Raw genomic sequence first — 19,199 nt, 5'->3', positions numbered from 1 at the left:
GGTTCCTTACTGACCGTGCAAAGATGCTGCAAGCACGGGGTTTGCAGGTGATGCGTAGGAGCCGTAGCAGACCCACACTATGTACCGTCTGACTGTCTAATGTACTCATTTCTAACAGTCAGCAAGGGGCGCGCAATGAGTGCGCACTTACAGCACTAATGGGCCCCATGAGCATTGTGCCGGGTTTGGGAGGAGTTAAAAAATGTCAAATAAGTACGACGTGCCTGTCTTACCTGCTTACCTATTGTTACGTGTTGTTTTAATGTTCGCTATGACCTGTCGCCCACTGCATGCCTGTAGAAAAACATTTCCACGAACATTTTCCCTTTTCGGGCATACCGAGTGACCCGTACCTACCTGTCAGGGCAGTTATGAGTCAGCCCTTACAGAAACTCGTTCCATTGTAAAACAAAATTGAGTGTTTTTATTTTCCCTCACAGGGATATGCTCCTTCCCTCCAGTCTGACTATCAGCCAATGGGAGGGGGTATGCTGAACAGTGGATCGGTGATGTCATCATCAGTGGACTACCACCAGCTGGGTCGACACACTCCCAACCACCACCCTTCTTTGGACTGGAGCACTGATTACCATGGCAACGGGTATGTTTTACAGCAGAGTAAAGGAAACTTGATTCGATTGTCTTACAAGCCACCTAGTGGTGACATGAGGAAGTGATCTGGCTCCAGTTCGTTGAACTCTCAAACCGTTATTTAGAAACCAGTCAGTCATGTGACCACATCCAATGTCCACTATGAGGAAAAACTGCAACCAAGAAAAGATGAATTGGTTTTGCAAAACTAACTTATTGAGCAAAAGAACAATGTGTTGGGGAAACAATTATGCAACACTAAAAAAAATGTTTGGCGCTCCAAAGACAGCATAAAATGAAGCGATAATCCAATGATGTCATTTCTAGAAAAACCAAAATAAAAAACTATGAATATTTCATACTGAAGGTTAGAGTTTCCATATCTCTCCACACAGACCTGATGTTTTCATTTATTTCTCATCTCTCTAGTGGAGCAAAGACCTCAGCGGGTGTTACATGCTTTGTTTGTTTACTCACTTTGCTTCTGTTGCACTTTGTCACACTTTGCTTTAATGGAAACAACATCTTTCCAACCCAGTCGAGCAGAAAAACTTTCTGTCGGCAACATTCACACTTTATGTGCATATTCAAACGAACAGAAAAAAACCCCAGATGGAAATATTTTGCTCAGAATTACACAGAGATTTTCTTTTGTTGCATGAAATCTGCTGAGGATTGTGGATTATTATTATTCGACTTTTTTCAGGCCACGGGTCGGTTAATGTCAGACAATATTTTCACGGACGGGTCCGAATGGGGGCGAAGTTGGCGTTTCATTTTGTTTAAGCTATTTTCCAAATTAAAATGCTACTACGTGAAATTTCGTTTAACAGAATTGAAACTGTGCAGATATTTTACAAATTCAATTAATTAATTTGTAGATTTTGTTTCTGATTTGTAAAAATTCAATAACGGCAACATTACTGTGTTGTTAGTTTTTTTTACTTAATTGCCATCAGAACAGAGAGCTCAACTCAAGATCAGATTGTTTCACGGCAAAAACATGAATCATATTTAGTTTGATTTCAATCTTGATTCATTGTGTACTTCTATTTAACACAGGCAATTCTTTATTTTAGTCTTTCTGTAGGAAAACTTTCAAATGTCCTTTTTACAAGTTTCCACTGATCTGAAACAAATGTATTTCATTTTCTGTAAAATATCATCTGGTTTAAACTTTGAGTTAACAAATGTGATGAACATTTTCGCCTAAAAGTGGACGCTAACTTAAGCCACGTCCGACTTTTGCTGTGTGACGGATAAATAAAGCAGAGAAAACCGTCATGAGAGGAGAATTTTCCAAATATGATACCTTGAATGCAACTTTGTTATCAGCGGACGTGTAACATTAGAAAGTCAGTCGCTGCAAGTTATCTAAAGTGGCTTTGGTTTGTGAGAACAACAATTGTCACAACGAAGACTCCTGGTTCTGTCTGTAAATAGCAGATTTACAGATTCTTCCTCCATTTTCTCAATGACTTCTGTTTTTATTAACTTTGTTAGCTTTGGTCGGGAGCAGCCACTTTACGAAGGTAGCGGACACATAAAGAGGCCAACTACTTGACGTGCATTAAGACTAAGACATATTTGGATGTGGTGGACAGACTCTGGTAGTTTTCCAAAATAAAACTTCCTTCAGAATCAGAAAATAAACAGAACTGAAATGATCAAAATCATCAGCCCACAGCCCGGGGGTTGGGGAGCACTCAAATTCATAAAAGTCAGTTTGGTTGAAAAATAAAAAAATTGAAATGCGCAAAAATGATGAGACATGTTTAACTGCATCTGTTTCTCCTCTTTTGCTTTAGGAGCCTGCAGAGAGACAAGCCCCTGTATCTGAGCTAATCTCAGGATGAAACTACACCAAACTTCAACCCTTCCACTGCCACAGCCTCCCGCCTGGTCCTAACCTCAAACCCCATGTGAACAGAAACGCACACTGGGCACTTGCAGACAAACTGGGGCAGAAATCTGAGTTCAGCACTTAAAAAAAGACCTAAGCCGAAGAATTCTAGAACAATTTCTGTCCTTAAGGTAGAACAGTGTTAAGAAGGGATAAAAATGTCTGTTTTTGGCTGTATGTTTTTCACACGCTGTGTATATCTACCACTTAAAAAGAAACTGTGCAGACCCACCAAGAGATGGGCAGGTCCTGTGCTGTGATCCATGCCGATGTACATACTCCAAACTTTAAGTTCTTTTCTGCTCGCATTTTTTAATTATTATTATTATGTAAGAATGATGTAAACCATCAGTCCCAGAAGTTTTTGTAAATGGCTGTAACATAATTTTTTTAAGTTGCAGATTCCAAGCCGACTGTTTTCTCTTTCTGTTTGATTTAATCCAGTTACTGTGTCCTTCTGCAGCCAGAGCCAGAGGAGCGCAGAGCAAAAAGCAAGAAGAATTAACCAAATACTAGTCAAACTGTGTTCCCTCTGGCTCTTTAGTTACACGATGATTTGTTGCTTTATGGACTGAAGTCCCACAGACTCTGCAGAAGCAGAGAACTGGTGGTGATTCAGAGCGATGATGGATGACGACTGGATGCTGCTTGCAGCCAAAGACATATGAAAAGTATCTGCAACAATATTATCAAGCTGTTTGTTGCCTGTTTAAGCAGGCACGGACTGTGAATAATGTAAGATTCCACTGCTTTCTTGAAGGAATAGGATGTATTTTAGTCCCTAAAAGGATGAAACGTCAAATAATTGTTTAAAAAAAAAAGAAGAAAAACTGCAGTTTTTGATGCAAGCTCCTCTTCCTGGCATATGTCTGCTGATAACATTGATTTGGATCCAAACTGTGTGCGAGTGTGTGAAGTGTTAATGAGATGCTGGAGCGCTTGATTGGGTTGCATGTCCTCTTTTGTCATCTCTATTCTCTGTGGTCAGACGCTATTTAAGAAACTATAATTGTTGCTGGGATGGCCACGTTTAATGTTTTTCTTTAATCAAACTGAGGTTTGTTTTAGTGTTAATGATATCTCTCTCTCACTATGTATCTCTTTGTAATATTGTTGTTTTATTTTGGCAGATGAAAGGACTCGGGGCAACAACAACTATTAAGATTTTCTTATTTTTAGATTCTAATAATGTGTTTGAGAATAAAGTAAGTGCTGCATCGATGTGCAGTCTACTCCAAAAGCGGACTCTTTGTTGTTTTTTTTACACGGCTCTTTGAATTCACTGCACATGATAAAAAGACGTTTACTTTTCTGCAAAATGATTTTTAAAACGTCATCAAATTCTTAGTTATGCTCTGTACTTTTCTGGCTACAAAACCAAATCATCTTGAACAGAAAATCTATTCTCGTGCTTTACATAAAAAATAGGGAGGTTAGAAATATATTTTTAAAAAATATATAATTTTTGAAATTTAAAGACATGCCGAAAGAAGTCTGGAATAAGCAAATTCCTTGTCTGTATTATAGTCAAAGATATAAGTATCTAAAAAATTATTGTTTTATTTATTGATATGAAAACATGAGAGTTCTCTGAAATTGATTTTTGTGGGTAATTTAATTTCGACCACCAAGCAAACTGGGTGCAGAAAAAAAACATTATGATTTACATATTTTGTAAGGATTTAAAAGAATAAACCCTTAGCAAAAAGTAGTACAACAACAACTCGGGTATCGCATGTATACCATAGACCGTGGTCTGTGGTCTACACCTATGGTGTAGGACATATACTAACTAAATACTTCTTCAGACTAAACTGTAAAGTTTTAAGTTTACAACAAATAGATAGTAAACTTCAGGCCTCACTTTTGTATAGACTCATACTTGTAGTACAAATACACAACTTTTTTTGGCTGAAGGAAATGAAGTTTTAAAACGTATAATAGCGACAAAAGGAAGTAGCTCCACAATAGTAAAATGACGATTTAAAGCAAACTAATTATTACTTTTTTTAAATGTGTATTTCTTAATTATTAACAACAAAAAAGTTCTGCTTTTGTTTAAAGAGTTTAAGAGGTAGAAAGCCATTTTTCTCCAAGTCAACCTCTTTTTTTTCTGGAGATCAAATATTTGACTTTTAGACTTGAGGGTCTGTAACATCACAGTACTAAAGAAATCTGAGCTGCTCATTTCACAACAGACTTTTACACAGCTCCATGCAAATGTGACATGATTGCCTTATTCCCATCCCTTTTTCCTACACTAAAGACCCTCTCCAATCCTCTTTGATCCATTCTAAAAGCGTTCCCAGTGGTCTTTTAACCCTTGTGCTATCCTATGGGGTCAAGATGACCACTGACATGTTCTCCCTACCATGACAAAGGTGGATAAAGGTGGAAAGATTTCATGTAATCCATGGACACCAGTGAAGATCACAAATCATTGAAGAAAAAAGGTTCAGCGTACCGTCTAGTGGGTCTAGATGACCCAACTCCCAACGTTAAAGTGCCTAGGATAGCACAAGGGTTAATCATGATCTTACTGCTTTTGGCCAAAACTCAAAAACCTGTGTCGTTTTCTAGAACTTAGTTTCAGCAGAGTGACAGTAGTTCATAAGAAGGTTATGGGCGGTACTGTTGACGTGGAGTAAGCCCGCCCCCTTCCCACCATTCTTCTGTCTACACTCTGTACCACTAGCTTACAGCCGCTCACAGCCCCAACCTAACAAAAATGTCGAGCTAATTGAAGCCATCCAGATGTTTTGATCCAGATGTCTGCTCCGATGTGATGTGGACAATGAAGATGTTCACGGATCTATGTGTTTGCCATAGGGTATATCGGAATGGAGCGAAGCAGGGAGCTGGTGGCTTGCTGTAGGAACTCGTTTATCACACTTACGAGCTTCTTCCACCTATGATTTTTGCTCGGTTCACATCAATTTGAATAAAGAAATACTCAGAAGATACATTTTCCTTATTAATGTCCTCCATCATGAGAAACATGGTTTTCATCTGAGGGGTTCTTTAATGATTTCACACAACTAAACCAAACACATGAAACACTTTAGTTTCCTTTATACTCCTTTAAGCCAGGCAAACAGAAAAAAAAAGCGCACTTTTTAAGACCTTGCGTCCTCATATGTGGACATCACTTTGTGAGTTTTATTACCATTGTATTTAACTCTTTTATATATTAAAGAAAAAAGGCATATCAAACAAAAGCTCAGGTCTCAAGAGGTGAAATGGGCTTGTATATGCCGCTAATTATTGATATGATTATTTGCTATAGATGTAAATACCATTAGTCCATGCAGCAATTACCCATTTGTAACATGTGCCATGCACCGCTTTTTCAGGCCAGTGTGCAAACTCGCTTTCACACAAAAGTGCAAAATGTTCCCACCTTTCACAAGGATAAAACTTTTCCTGGATGCTGAAGAATCACTTTTCTCCAAATGTTTTACTTTTGTTTAAACTTGTTTTACACTAACGCTTGTCAACAGAGAAGTCCAGCTTCTGCATGCTTGCTTGAGTCAATCTTCTCCAGCCATTAGACGCTTGCTTGCTAAACAACACTTCTTCAGGTTTTAGTGGTTATCACCGACAGTAAGGAAAACATCTGGCTTCAACAAACATGGAGATCTCCTCTATGTCTCCACTGCCAAATTTGACATTTTGATCTTTGTAAAGGTTATACCAAATGCCAAGAATTGGTTAGATTGTGTGTTCTGTCAGCCTTACTTGAATCTTTTGTAAATTAAAGAATAATTGAGTTCATGTTCACAGAGACCCCAATTCTATCAAGAAGATTGCGTTTTTTCTTCTCTTCCCCTGTAATTATGTTTTGCCATTTTATCTTTATCCTGGTTTTAAAATCAGAATTTCAGATGGGCTGGAGAGCTGTAAAGCTGTGTGTACATAGTGCCCCCTAACGGCAAAGAGGGAGAACTGCACTGTGTATTTAATTTTTTTCCTTTCTACACTGCACATTTTACAATGGTGCTCGGTCTCGTTGTTTTTCTTGAAGAGATGTTGATTCATGTGAATCAATCAAACTGGGTTTGATCACCTTAAGGTGTTTAGAGAAAGTGCTGATGAGACGATTGCTATTGTTCACATTGCTCCTGCCAGCCGTCATTTCGCCCTCTGACAATCCAAAATGCTCAGTTCAGTGGACTGAATTGTCTTTGATGTGATCTGCAGCTTGGAATCGCGTTTCACAAGACAATGCTGCTAAAGCAAGAAAAACTGGGTCATCACAGCTGCAGATCCTAGCAGTTCACAAAAAAAGACGTTAAAAAAAAAAAGCAGAAGAAGGTTGGTAAACCTTAAACCATCTGTGGGCAAAACCGATAGAGTGGCAAAGTGAAACCCAACACCCTACAAACAGGCCTCCTGGTGCCAAAATGAAATCTAAACCCACAGTGACACACTGGAGACACGGAAACCTGCAACACTGGCCACGGAGGTCAAAGGCGCTGTGGGGGAGTGTTGTAGGATTTTGTCTCGTCCACATAAAACACAAAGACATTCATTACAACTCTGAACATCTGGTAACAAAGAGAAGATACTTTGATAGAAAGCTCATTCATTGTTCTTATTGAATAACCACAGGATTGTATTTGCTTGTTCAGCTTAAAATATTTTTGCATCAGTTTTTTTTAGAGCTTTATTAGAGAGAAAAAAAGAAGATATTTGACAGGAGACTTAACTCTTTAACATCGACAATGTCGCCGGCGACACCTAAATATCACGCACCTTTTGACATACTTTAACTCTTCGGCTTTTTGTGCGATCAATGTGAATAAAGGGATTCTGACGCTTACGGTGTAAAGAGGCTTTTGTCTGTGACAGAATATTGATCACGTTACGACTGTGTTGCACTTCAGCACAAGGCTGCTTTTCTCTGCTTCAAATTCATCTTCAGCTTTAATTATGGAGCACTTTTCCTGCTACAGAACACCTCAAAGTGCTTTACATAAAATACTTAAATAATATAGTAAAAATAGTAACCATAATAACCCCCCCTCCCCAACACGCATACACATTCTACAAAAACCAACAGGGAAAAACTGTCTGTAAAATCAAATCAAAACATAAGGAAAGATAAAATCAACTTCAAGTTGAAATAAAAAGATGAGTTCTGTGTTTTTTTCATAAAAACCTCCACAGTGGATGAAGCCCTCACATCCTCAGACAGGGGTGGGCCCAAAGTGCTGACCTTTGGGTCCACCAGCAGACCTGTCCTGAGGTCTCTGGGATGGTCATAAACTAAAAAGTAATTCTGATTTTAAAAAAATGAAGGTCCAATTCTATGAAGACATTTAGAAACTAATAAAAAAGAATCTTAAAATTGACTGGGGGCCAGTGCAGATGTTTTGGTACAATGTGCTCCTTCTTTCTGGTCTTAGTTAAAAGGCATGCAGCCAAGTTTTGAACAAGCTGCAGCTGATTAATAGTAGGTTTTAGGAGGTTTCTGACTTTATTGCAGACTTTCAACTTCTGAGTTAATAAGTAAAATTGGAACATCTGTCGCTCAGCTTTACGACCAACAATTAAAATCTCTATTTTGTTTTGATTGAGCTTCAGAATCGACTGAATTGCGTAAACGGTCAAAGAGTTACAGTAGTAGAAAGAACGTAAACACTGGAGCTAAAGCTCCGATGTTAAAAGGTTAAAGATGCTTTTAACTAAAAATAGTTCAAACCCATGGAAAATGTAATTTGTGATCAAGCCACCCTATTCTATTCCTGACCTTGAAGCCAACAAGGAAATGTCAAATGTTGCTGTTCCTCAAATGACCACTGGAGGTTTCCAAAGGGACATTCATGCCGAATGGTCAACACCAAAAAAGGGTATTTACATACGGGTGTAAACCATTTTTTGATGGTTTGCTTTTTATTCCACACAACTGTGTGTTTGTCTGTATCTGGGGGTTAAATCGGGTGATTAGGGAAGCGGTTTTATCAGTCCGAGTGCCTATTTTTGAAACAATGTTGAGATGTTTGGAGTGAACTTCTGTCTGTGCGGTCGCTCCACTTCAGTCTTTGTTTTCACCTCTAAAACTCTTGAGTTCATTGGCTCTAATCACATCAATAGTTGGCTCTTTGGAGGATAAACTGATGCTCTCTCTAGTGTACACACCACTTCCAATGAGAAAAGCACTGGGACCTGGACCTTGGAGTTCCGAACAAAACAGAGCGTCTAGCGTATTTTTCTTTCCAGTGCAGTTGGGGGACGATCTGATGTTTTTTCAGGAAGCACCAGCCTCAGCCTCCTTCTTGGGGAGGAGTCTCCTTCAGCTGACAGGTACTCCTGCTGCAGCAGAGCAGCGGCAGCTTCAGAAGAGGAGAGGATCTGTGAGGATGTTGAAGGCGCAGAGTCTTCCACTACAGTTTCTTCAGATTTGTCTGCGCCTCCAGTTGCCGTGATAGCTGTTGGATCCTCGGGATTGGACCCGGTGTTTGTCTGGTTGTTGTTGGTTAATATATTCTCTACTGTGGTCAATCCTTGAAGAGGCTGAGAAGTCGCTCCACCTGTGTCCTCCTGGTCCTTCTCAGCAGGGCTTTGCTTGGACCACGATGCCTGAGATTCAGTAGGCATCTGCAGAAGGGCTCCCTCTGTTGGAATGGCTTGGACTTGTCCTGGATCGTGTTTCAGAACAGCTGCAAGGGAGTTTTCAGGAACCAGCTGGGACTGCGCAGGTGCAGCAGGCATTGCACTGGCTTGCAAAGCCTGAGCAAGAAGCTGGTTACTTTGAAGGGAAGGAACTAAAGACACAGTCCCTCCTGGAGCTCTAGGAGTCAAATTTAGTCCCCCTAATGTGATCCCAGAAGGGGGGAAATTAGCTGGACTTCCAGGTGTGTTCATTCCAGGAGCTGCGAGTTTAAGCAAAGTATTCCCTCCTTGAAGAGAAAGGTTGCTGCCGATTAAAGGTGAGGTGGTTGTCCCAAGCAGGGACAGGTTGCTGGTGCTATTCCTGTCAGCAGAAATCAACGAGAAGGGATGTTTGGAAGGAAGTTGCGTTGGTGCAGCTGCAGGATATTGGAAACCGTGCCAGCTTTGTGTTGGTGCATCAGCAGACGCTGCCTGGTGTTCAGCAGGCTGGAATGTGTTGTCACTCTGACCCGGATCTGCACTTTTCTGACCTTCTTCATGATTTGTGGTTTCTTTCTGCTTAACAGAAGTTTGATCTCCATCACCTTCTTGATTCTTTTCTTTCTCTCCATTTTTTGCTTTTTCTTCAGACATTTTCTTCTTTTTCTCGCTGCCATTCTTGCTTTTCTTTCCTGACTTTCCTTTCTTGTGCTTCTCCAGTCTTTCCTTTTCGTCCCGGTTTTTCTTTTTACTGCTTTTCGGGGGGCTTTTTTCCGTGTGGCCCTGCTCAGCTTTCAATCGGGGTTGAACTTTGCTTTTTCGCAGAGGGTTTAGGTTTAGTTTGACTTTGAACGGGCGGCTGGATGGATCTTTGTGTGACCTTTCTTTTATTTTCTCTTTGCCAGAGCCTGGACGACGTTCCTCCTCTCGATTGTTTCTCACTGGATTAGTTATAAGATTCCCCAGATCAAAAGTTACATTTCTGAGCCCACCACTCTTTGTCTTGTCAAACGGGTGGTGACCATTCCTTCCTCTGCTGTTGTGAGCAGACGTATCTTCATAGTAGGAGAGAGTCTTTGCATATCTCACATTGTGCTCTAGTGGTCTGTACATGTTGTGGCAGGACTCACCGTTTGGAATCCTCTTACTGCCTAAATCTGGACTAGTTTGGGGTTTCAAACTTCCAATCTGCAAATGAGAAGAAGAGTTTCTCTGGCCACGTGAATACAAGTTTTCAGGCATTTCCCTGATTGAGGTTCTCGTTTGAAGGCTTGCCCCCCCTTTCTCTTCCATCATTACTCTTCTCATCTCTTGATGATCTTCCGTCTTCATCCCTCCATTCATCCAGTAGTCCCGTCTCGCTGGGTTTGACCCCGGTATGGCGGTTCTATGGTTAGGAAATTGCAAATAGCCATCATTCTCATCTCCTCTGACTTTAGCCTGACCATCTGTCCATGCATCCACAGCCAGAGCTGTCTTGTTCCTGCTGTTTGCCTCCATGAAGAAATGCTTTCTTCTCTCACTAACATCAAGCCGGCTGATGGGATTCGCCATGTTTCGACGCTCTTGCCCATTTTTAAGCCTTTCTTGGCGTTTTTTCCTCCTGGAAATTTGATAGTAGACCAGGACCCCCAAAAGAGTCAAAGCAACACCACCTGAAATACAACAGGACACAAGTCAGTGAGACCTCACACCCAAAATATCAAACATCGTCATTTAAGATTAAAAGGACCAAAGACCAAAGGGCTAAACCTGTTTGAAATCAGAACTGTTCATAAGTGCACAGGAGATAAAACATGCAAAGACTTTTAACAGCACTCTTCAGAAAATGTATCTTTACATGAATTTAAGAGGGAATCCATGAATCTTTATAATTCAAACACAAAATCCTAACAGGTAAAATCCTGCCTTTGTCAAGGATTTTCTGGAAAAAATTACAACCTCCGGAAAAGATGACCCAATACAATCATTTCTTTTTTAGTCCAGCAGCTGAGCAAACAGATGCGAACTGAAGGCCTCTTGTGTTGCACAGATTTTACTGTTACAATAGTGGGAGTTATGGATCTTCTGACACACAAGGTGCATATTTGTATAAACCCCTTTTGTATTTGAGGCTAAACTTAATTCATATTAACTACGTTAAGAGAGTGAGATGTTAGAGATGGGGGATAAGGGTACAGAAACAGATAAGTTGCTGGAGGCTTAGTATTACTATCAGCTGTAGATGTTAGTCAAAAGGGTGGGGCCTGTCCACAGACACACTCAAATACTGCAAAGATTCCTGTAAAATTTCAGTCAGGTAGTGCTCCACTTATTTTATTTACTTAACCATCAGCTACCCCCACTCCTCAATTCTTGTTCAAAACAATATTATCCCCATATTGACAGCTATAGTAGTAAAAGCAAACCAACTGAAGGTTTGAAATATTTGGCTCTTCACAATCTAACAGACTGTGAATACTTTAGAGTGAAACTTCAAGTTGAAGTCTGGTTTTTGCCTGAGTCTTTGTGACGTTTTGTTATTCTTTGAGCTGTAATCTTCATCCACAATCCATTTAAAGCAGTGTTGCATTGATAACCCCCTCTGTTTTAAACAAAAGTTTAGTTTATGGCTAACTCATCGATTGTTTTTGCAGCACGGCAAGCCCAATTATGACACTTCCGCCACTGTGCTTCGTGAGATGTGGGTTGTGATCCCCATAATCCTTTCTGCTTTGGTCCCGTCTGTCCACATATTCAGCAAACGATGACTCTGCATAAAATGTGCTGAGGGATCCTGTTTGCATGATTTATCTTTTCTCACCAATAAAGCACAGGACTGCAGTGATGGCCAGATCTCGAGCGTACTCCTGAGGTGTCACACTGGCTTTGCTCTCTATCTGGACTGTGATGTTCTGATTGGACGGAACGCAGTTAGCCTCAGTCAGCTCCAGAACCGTGGTCACAGCCGGGTTGTCAGCGCTCACACACACCATCCTGCGGCCGTTATAAAGGCTCTGGAAAGGATGAAGAAATCCTTGAAACCTTGAAACCATCACTTCATTTTTATTTAGTATTCTTGATAAACAAAAATGAACGATTCCATGGTTTTGTTATATTTTTAAACATAGTGATTAATTAAACATAAATTAAGATTATAGGCTTTTTTTTTACTAACTAAAACTTAGTTCACCTTGTCGGGTTGTTGAATAAAAGCTGTCAGGACGGCTGCGAGCTCCAGCAGCTCACAGGTGCAGTTCCATGAGTTGAGGTCCAGATTTAGGTTCGTCAGCCAGTTTAGGTAGGAAAAGGCTTCAGCAGGAGCAGAACTCAAGCGATTCCTGGAGAGATCCAGAGTCCTCAGACCCACCAACCCTGGGAAACTGAGATCATAAAAAAAAAAAAAACTTCTAATGGATTTGTTGATTATTTTTCTTCTTCAAAAAAACAAAATACAGTAAAAGAAAAAAAAGAAAAACCTGTTCTGGTCCAGATGACTGATCAGATTGTCTGACAGATCCAGACTCTCCAGTTCTCTGAGGTCATTCTGAGGAAATGAACTGGAATCCAAACTAGTTAGCAGATTTCCCTCCAGCTTCAAGCTAACCAGAGCCGTTGTGCCTTTAAACCAGCCGGCCTGTATCTGCACAGCAACAAACAGAGGCTTTTTAATTTTGATTAGCTGTCAACTTTTAAAGACCATTGTGACGGTGTTCTGTTCAATAATTTTTCTCAGCAATTTTAAAGCATAAACCTTTTTCTGAAATTGGCCTCATTTTTCTTATTTCTCCACAAATGCTATAAAAAAAGCTCAGGCACAAAATAACTGTACACACCATGCTGATGAGGTTGTGGCCCAGAGCAAGAACCTTCAGCTGAGTCAGGTTGGTCAGAGCTCCTCCCTGTAGGACCTGGCTGGTCAGGAGGTTGTGGTCCAGCAGTAGGGTGTGGAGGAGCTGCAGGCTTTTGAAGGCTTCCCTTCCAAGTTCTGAGATTTGGTTATTGCTCAAACCTAAATAACACACAGATGCATCAACACCTTCACACCATATCACCATTTATGTCAGAGTTGATACATGCATTTCTGGATGCATGGTCCCTATCTCATATGCACAATCCAAACGTTGCTTAAAAACCACTTGTATAGAATTTGGTCCATGTTTTCTGCCCTGTAGTGCATCATCATTTAGCTGGAGGCAGTAGAAGGCTCATTTCAACATGGCTGCTTTTGGTGGGAAAAGTTCCGCTCATTCATTCCCCTTCTAAGCCGTTTTTGTCCCTTTCGGGGTCACGGGGGTACCGAAGTCTATCCCTGCCACTTGTGGGCGAAGGCAGGGGACACCCTGGACAGTCTGGTCTATTGCAGAGCAACAACCTCCCATGCACACTCACATTTAGGGACAAATTGGAGTAACTAATCAACCTATGAAGTATGTTTTTGGATGATGAGGGGAAGCCGGAGTGCCACATGCACAGGGAGAACATTTTTTGGGCAATCCATCGTTTTATTTTATTTTATTTTTTTAATAAAGTTTGATTGATTTAAAATGTAAACTGGTGTTCTGGTTCAGGTCCCCCAGCCGAGACTTGAACCAGGGGCCTCAGCACTAACCACTGCTCCACGTGCACAAGAAAAGTTTAGCTTCAAAACTGTATGGGGAGAATAGCTTATCTATTGTTCATGTTTTAAATGACTACTTCATGACGGGGTCACATTATGACACTGAAAAAAAGAAACATTAGTTCTACCTGTGTTTATGTCTGAGGGGACAAACGTGTTTTTTGTGAAGAAATATATGTTATCCACTGTCATTTTTGGATGTGGTCTTTGTACGATTTTCGTGGGTTTATTTATTTATGTTATGGACGGTTCACCTGGCGCACGACAGTCACGCCCCATGGTTATTAAATGGGGTCGGAACAGCCTGGTGCGCAAAGGAGGGAAGGAGAAGGAAGGTGAAAGACGCGCTGACAGCTGCCGCCGTGCTCTTCTTCCATGACCAAAGACTCCAAATATTCCTTGCCTGCCGGATTTATCCCAGCAAACATGCTGTGGAGTCCAAATGAGTGACGGGGGAACAGAAACCGGAGAGTTTTCGACAGACAGAGTGGAGTGACGTGCGCGATCCCGTGAGTGGGCGCATTCCAAAAAAACAGAAAGAGACTAGCTGTTGAAATCGACACTTTTTTTTTTCTTGGGTACCCATACACATATATTTTTTACTGGTATACCAGTTTATTTTTTTTGGGGGGGGCGTCTTTTGTTCGGAATACTGGACTGAGGCCGATTTGGACACATTCGCGATGCGCGTCCACGGGGCCATTTCATTGACTCTAGTATGAGCGCGCGCCTGTGAAAAAAGAGAAGAAAAAAAGGAAACTTGGGACTTAAGAAAATTAAAAGGTTATTTCTGTTTTGCATTATTATTTGATGCTGTTTAAACAGTATTTGAAGAAACCCAAAAGAACTTTTGATAACATACATTATTTAAATTAAGTAGTGTTTGTTACAACTTGTTGTGTTGAAAGAATACTAAATTTGCTAAAAAAAATTCTTTATAATACGGTACACTATGTTCAAAATGTGTGGACCACATTTAAGACGGGGTGCTTTTTTCCTAAACACACGTTTACATCTTAAATTCACATTGTTGTGAACAAAACTGTGTTCACTGCAAAGTGATGCTATCTATGTCTTGTAAACAAATGAGGTTGCAAACATTATGGATTTCCAAACTGGGTTTAAAAATCAACATACTTTCAAGATATTTTGACTTTTATGTCAATTTCTTGAATGTAGTGGGTTTAACGGGGCCAAAGCTGCATATATGCACATGATTTGTTCTCACCTAACACTGTAACGTTGCTGAGCTCAGACAGTGAGGCAGGCTGGACGGTGGAGATGGAGCCCTCCGTTAGCAGCAGAGCCTGGGTGGAATCTGGAGCATCTGATCCCACAAACAGCAGGACCACATCAGTTATCCATGCAAACAAAGGAACACAGGATACCTCACTGGTATGGAGAAGCAGAGGTGGGGGAAAAAAAAAAAAAAAAAAATTGTTCCAGCAGGACTGTCCCACTGCGCTAAGTGAGTGTTGTGGAAGAACTTGATTTCCCCTTAAGTACCCATAAAGCAACTTGTTGCCTCATAATCTCAAAAAGATACAAAAGATGAGCGCAAATTCTCACAGAAAAATCTCAAAAACAATGATTGGAAGTATTTCATTAAGCATTTCCCTGAAACACACCAGACAGTGATAAACCTCAAGTAGGTTTTTCATGTTTTTTGCAATCAAATCACTGCTGGACTTTGGTAACTAAGGATATGAGCCTCCTCTCACCAATAATCTGAGCAAGTCTTTGACAGATGACTGCATCTTCAGAACAAACCACACAGGAAACGGGGCACGCTGGTCCAGAAGAAACACTCTGAGCTCTAATGACTGGCAGCAGCAACATCAGCAGAATTCCTAGGAACAAAAACATAATTATTCACATTTTCTTGTATTTCTTTGTACATCAACAGACTATAACAATCTCGGGGGGGGGGGGGTTGTGGGATCCTCACTGGTCATGTTGTGTTTTGGGGAGGTAACATGTCGTGAGGTGGCATCTCTTCCACAAGGCTGGAACCTGACGGAGCCTTATGTTATGCACATGCTCGTCCTGAAAAACACAGTTTTAAGTCCAAACATAAAATTGTCAAGCTTAAAAAACATTTTCATGGGAAAAAAAAAGTCATCCATAACAACGTTGTTTCAATGTGGACACAAAATGCTGCATGTGTTGCTAACACAAACACGCATGTGTGTTTGTGAGGTGTCGTCATGGGAGGCAAAGGCTGTCCCAGTAGGATGCAGCCAGACATTGGAGCAGCATGAGGCCTATCCTGTTTCTACTGCAGATCTTTTGCTAAGAGCTGCAGTTTTGCTAAGATCTTGCTGTTTTTGATCAACATCTGCGCGAAACACCACAGTTTCCTCGAACTAAACCTCTCATTGTGACCTCAAACTTCAACACTGCAGCTTTTTATCTCAAAAGCTCAAAAAAAGAGCACATATATCTCACAGACCGCATCACTCGTAAAAACAACTTCAACTTGCAGAATCGGCATTAATTCAACACTTTTCCATGTATTTTGGTGAGGAACGTGGGCTCTTTTATTGTTTTAGCACCTGTGTCCTGCTTTCAGAGCTTCACAGATGTTGGAAGCAAATTCTTCTGTCAGATGGGACTTAAACAATCCCCAGGAAGTATTTATCATAAGTTTCATTCAATGCAAAGTTCTGCAAGTGAAGCAGAAATCTGACAGTGAGAGTTTTTATTTTTGAAACAAAGAAAGCACCAAAAACACATAAGATGGTTTGCCCATATTTTAAAAGGATGCGGATAATCCAGGATTATAATACTTCTACACAACAATGCTCTTTAAAGTGGAAAAGGAAAATATTCAAACTTGGCTAAACATCACTTTTTATTTAACCCTTGTGCTATCTTAGATGACCCCACCCTTACATAGATGTGTTCTCCCTAGCATGACAAAGGTGGATAAAGGTGGAAAGATTTCATGTAATCCATGGACACCAGTGAAGATCACAAATCATTGAAGAAAAATGGTTCAGCACACTGTCTAGTGGGTCTAGATGACCCAACTCCCAATGTTAAAGTGCCTAGGATAGCACAAGGGTTACACCCAATAGAATTGTTTCATTTAAAATTAGAGGCCGACCTGGAGAGATTTAAAAAGTGTGGAAACTTGAAGAACATCTATCAAGAAACCAATAAGAATCATGTCTCAAAGCACAAGTAAAACGACCAAAATTAAAGAAGTTTGGACTCATCATCGATCAGTCTGTCATCCGCAACTTCAAGTGTATCTGATTTATTCTGCAGTTTTGCATCGTGCACTGCTTTTAGATTTAAACTAGATCAAAATGTTGCTTTTCTTTATTGTTCTCAGCTTTATGGTAAATAGTAAAAAGCGTATACTTATAAAGCGCTTTACTTCCTTCTTTTGAATGCCCAAAGCGCTTTACAGTCACAGACCCAGTCACCCATTCACACACACATTCACACACTGATGGCAGCTCCGCTGCTGAGTGCTGGCGCCAGCCTCCCACCAGAGGCAAGGTGGGGTTCAATGTCTTGCCCAAGGACACTTTGACTCATGGGCATGCAAGGCGGGAATAGGACCTGCAATCTTGTGATCATGGGTCAACCGCCCTACCGCTGCACCACGGCCGCCCCCTTTATCTAATTTTTAATAAATTTTTTTTAAAAACCAGCTCAGATCAGTTCAGGATCTATCTCAAATTTGGGGGGAATTTTCCCCCCAGCAAATTCAATAAAACACAGTGATTCTGTTCTTTTCTGAATGGTACCGTCAACAAAGTCATTATTGCTTCTTGGAGTCTCACGTGCTGATGACTCCAAATTAAAGTCCAGTTAGTTGTCACACATCTGGGTGTGTGAAATTTGTTCTCCACATTTGACCCATCCTGTGGGGAGTGGTGAGCTGCAGTCACTGCTGTGCTCGGGAACTTTTTGGTGGTTTAAACCCCCCAATCCAAGCCAATCGTGGCATTTAGGTCAGATTTTTAATATTTGGTTTGATCTCACAGGCCACTGAGTTGACATCTGAATTCACTAAACAAACATGCGTCATTTGAGAAATGAACAAATATCACCAAGATTGTGTCCACGTTTGTTCTTTTGCCAAAAAAAAAAAAAAGTTACACATGTAAATCAATGTATTCAACCCAGTAAGACTGTTGCTAGTTAGTCCTGGTTAAAGTTCACTGTAATGTCCCAGAACCCAAAAGTCACTTATTTAAACAAAAAGGCATAGTAAGATAATCCAGAGTTGACAGAAGTGCTGCTTTGTCACCCGCATAAAAACACAGAACTTACCCCTTCAGAGTGCAAAGTGACGAATCATTTAAAAAGTGAAATAAAAGAGACATTGTGAAATCATTTTATAACTATATAAAAATGAAAAAACACGACTCATAGATGAGAAAAAAGCTGTAAATTAAGGGGAACCAAAGTAAATTAAAATATATTTGCAATAGAAATGGAAAAGAATGAATTTAACGGAAGGATTTCTCTTGATATTAAGCCCCATTTGCATTAAATTAACATCTTTTTTTAAAAAAAAATCATTTGTAAAGGTTTTCTCAGTCTGGGCAGCGTTTTTCCTTAAGAAAAGCTGTTTCTCTTCTGGTATCAAAGCAGCCTAGTGACCTTCAGTGCTTCATCAAAGATGAGAGAAGATCTAAAATATAAAAATATTTCTTTAAAAAAATGATCAATATATTTCCAAACACAAACAAAACATTAGATGAACCCTAAACTGCACAGAAAGCCATGGATGTAACCCTTGTGCTATCTTAGGCACTTTAACATTGGGAGTTGGGTCATCTAGACCCACTAGACAGTGAGCTGAACCTTTTTCTTCAATGATTTGTGATCTTCACTGGTGTCCATGGATTACATGAAATCTTTCCACCTTTATCCACATTTGTCATGGTAGGGAGAACACGTCAATGTAAGGGTGGGGTCATAGGATAGCACAAGGGTTAAGGAGGAAGTGAGGATGAAAACTGTTGCTTCAGGATGAAGGTTTTCCATTTGACCAAAAGTGAGCATCGGAAAGTCAAGACAGAACTAACTTAATATAATGTTTATTTAAAGAGAAGTCCAGATAAAAAATCATATCAGGATAAATAAATCTGGATCTTTAAGATCCATGGAGGCTATTTTGATAACAAAAACTTAGCACTCTCTTCCTCATCAGATGGAATTTCAAAGCTAAAAAGCATAGTGCTTACCTGTTGAATATCCACCCCTTTTTAAGAGACTTGGTACACTCCAATCACATCCTAATCCATAAAAATGATGTTTCACTCGGAAAAGTGAATACAATTTAAAGCATAATCATTTTCGGACAGCTGCAGGAGGGCCGCATGTACCGGATAAAAGGGACGTCCAACTCAGGTTACCAAGGAGACAGCTGAGCATGCTCAGTAAGAGGAGCAGTTACCTGAGAAGCACAGGTGCAACGTATGACTCAGGAATGACCCTCGAAAGTTAATTCTGAAGCTAAACTCAAATGACTGTGAGGCAAATGAA

At 40.4% G+C, this 19,199-nt stretch overlaps 2 protein-coding genes and 1 long non-coding RNA gene across 3 annotated transcripts in view; 1 reads left to right on the top strand and 2 right to left on the bottom strand.

Moving 5' to 3' along the window:
* The window catches only part of tox (thymocyte selection-associated high mobility group box), a 50,160-nt gene extending 46,426 nt beyond the window's left edge, over positions 1 to 3,734 (top strand). The window contains exons 9-10 of the mRNA XM_011486632.4: positions 441 to 601; positions 2,400 to 3,734. Of these exons, the coding sequence (XP_011484934.1) occupies positions 441 to 601; positions 2,400 to 2,436 (198 nt within the window). The 3' untranslated portion in view covers positions 2,437 to 3,734. The remainder of the gene's footprint in view (positions 1 to 440; positions 602 to 2,399) is intronic.
* Positions 3,735 to 8,560: 4,826 nt separating this feature from the next.
* On the bottom strand, positions 8,561 to 12,750 carry lrrc53 (leucine rich repeat containing 53). Its single transcript, XM_078934121.1, has 4 exons — positions 12,547 to 12,750; positions 12,261 to 12,450; positions 11,892 to 12,084; positions 8,561 to 10,743 (listed from the first exon to the last, which is right to left on the bottom strand). The coding sequence occupies exons 3-4, from the start codon at positions 12,061 to 12,063 to the stop codon at positions 8,696 to 8,698; spliced, it is 2,220 nt and encodes a 739-aa protein (XP_078790247.1). The 5' UTR covers positions 12,064 to 12,084; positions 12,261 to 12,450; positions 12,547 to 12,750; the 3' UTR covers positions 8,561 to 8,695.
* Positions 12,751 to 15,406: 2,656 nt separating this feature from the next.
* LOC144986610 (uncharacterized) lies at positions 15,407 to 19,152 on the bottom strand. The gene is made up of 3 exons (XR_013650436.1): positions 18,899 to 19,152; positions 15,637 to 15,734; positions 15,407 to 15,538 (listed from the first exon to the last, which is right to left on the bottom strand). It is a non-coding gene; the product is annotated as an uncharacterized LOC144986610 (long non-coding RNA).
* Between the last annotated feature and the right edge of the window lie 47 nt (positions 19,153 to 19,199).

This window comes from Oryzias latipes, chromosome 17 (genome assembly GCF_053564925.1).
Source record: "Oryzias latipes strain Hd-rR chromosome 17, Olatipes_Hd-rR_3.1".
Classification (NCBI taxonomy): Eukaryota; Metazoa; Chordata; class Actinopteri; order Beloniformes; family Adrianichthyidae; genus Oryzias; species Oryzias latipes.
Note: the sequence above shows the minus strand (reverse complement) of the source record. Positions and strands in the feature narration are given on the sequence as shown.

Coding starts and splice junctions, on each gene's coding strand:
- lrrc53 (XM_078934121.1), bottom strand. CDS start 12,063: ATGGTGTGTGTGAGCGCTGACAACCCGGCTGTGACCACGGTTCTGGAG. Junction 10,744..11,891: donor TGCAGTCCTGTGCTTTATTG/GTGAGAAAAGAT, acceptor GTTGTATTTCAG/GTGGTGTTGCTTTGACTCTT.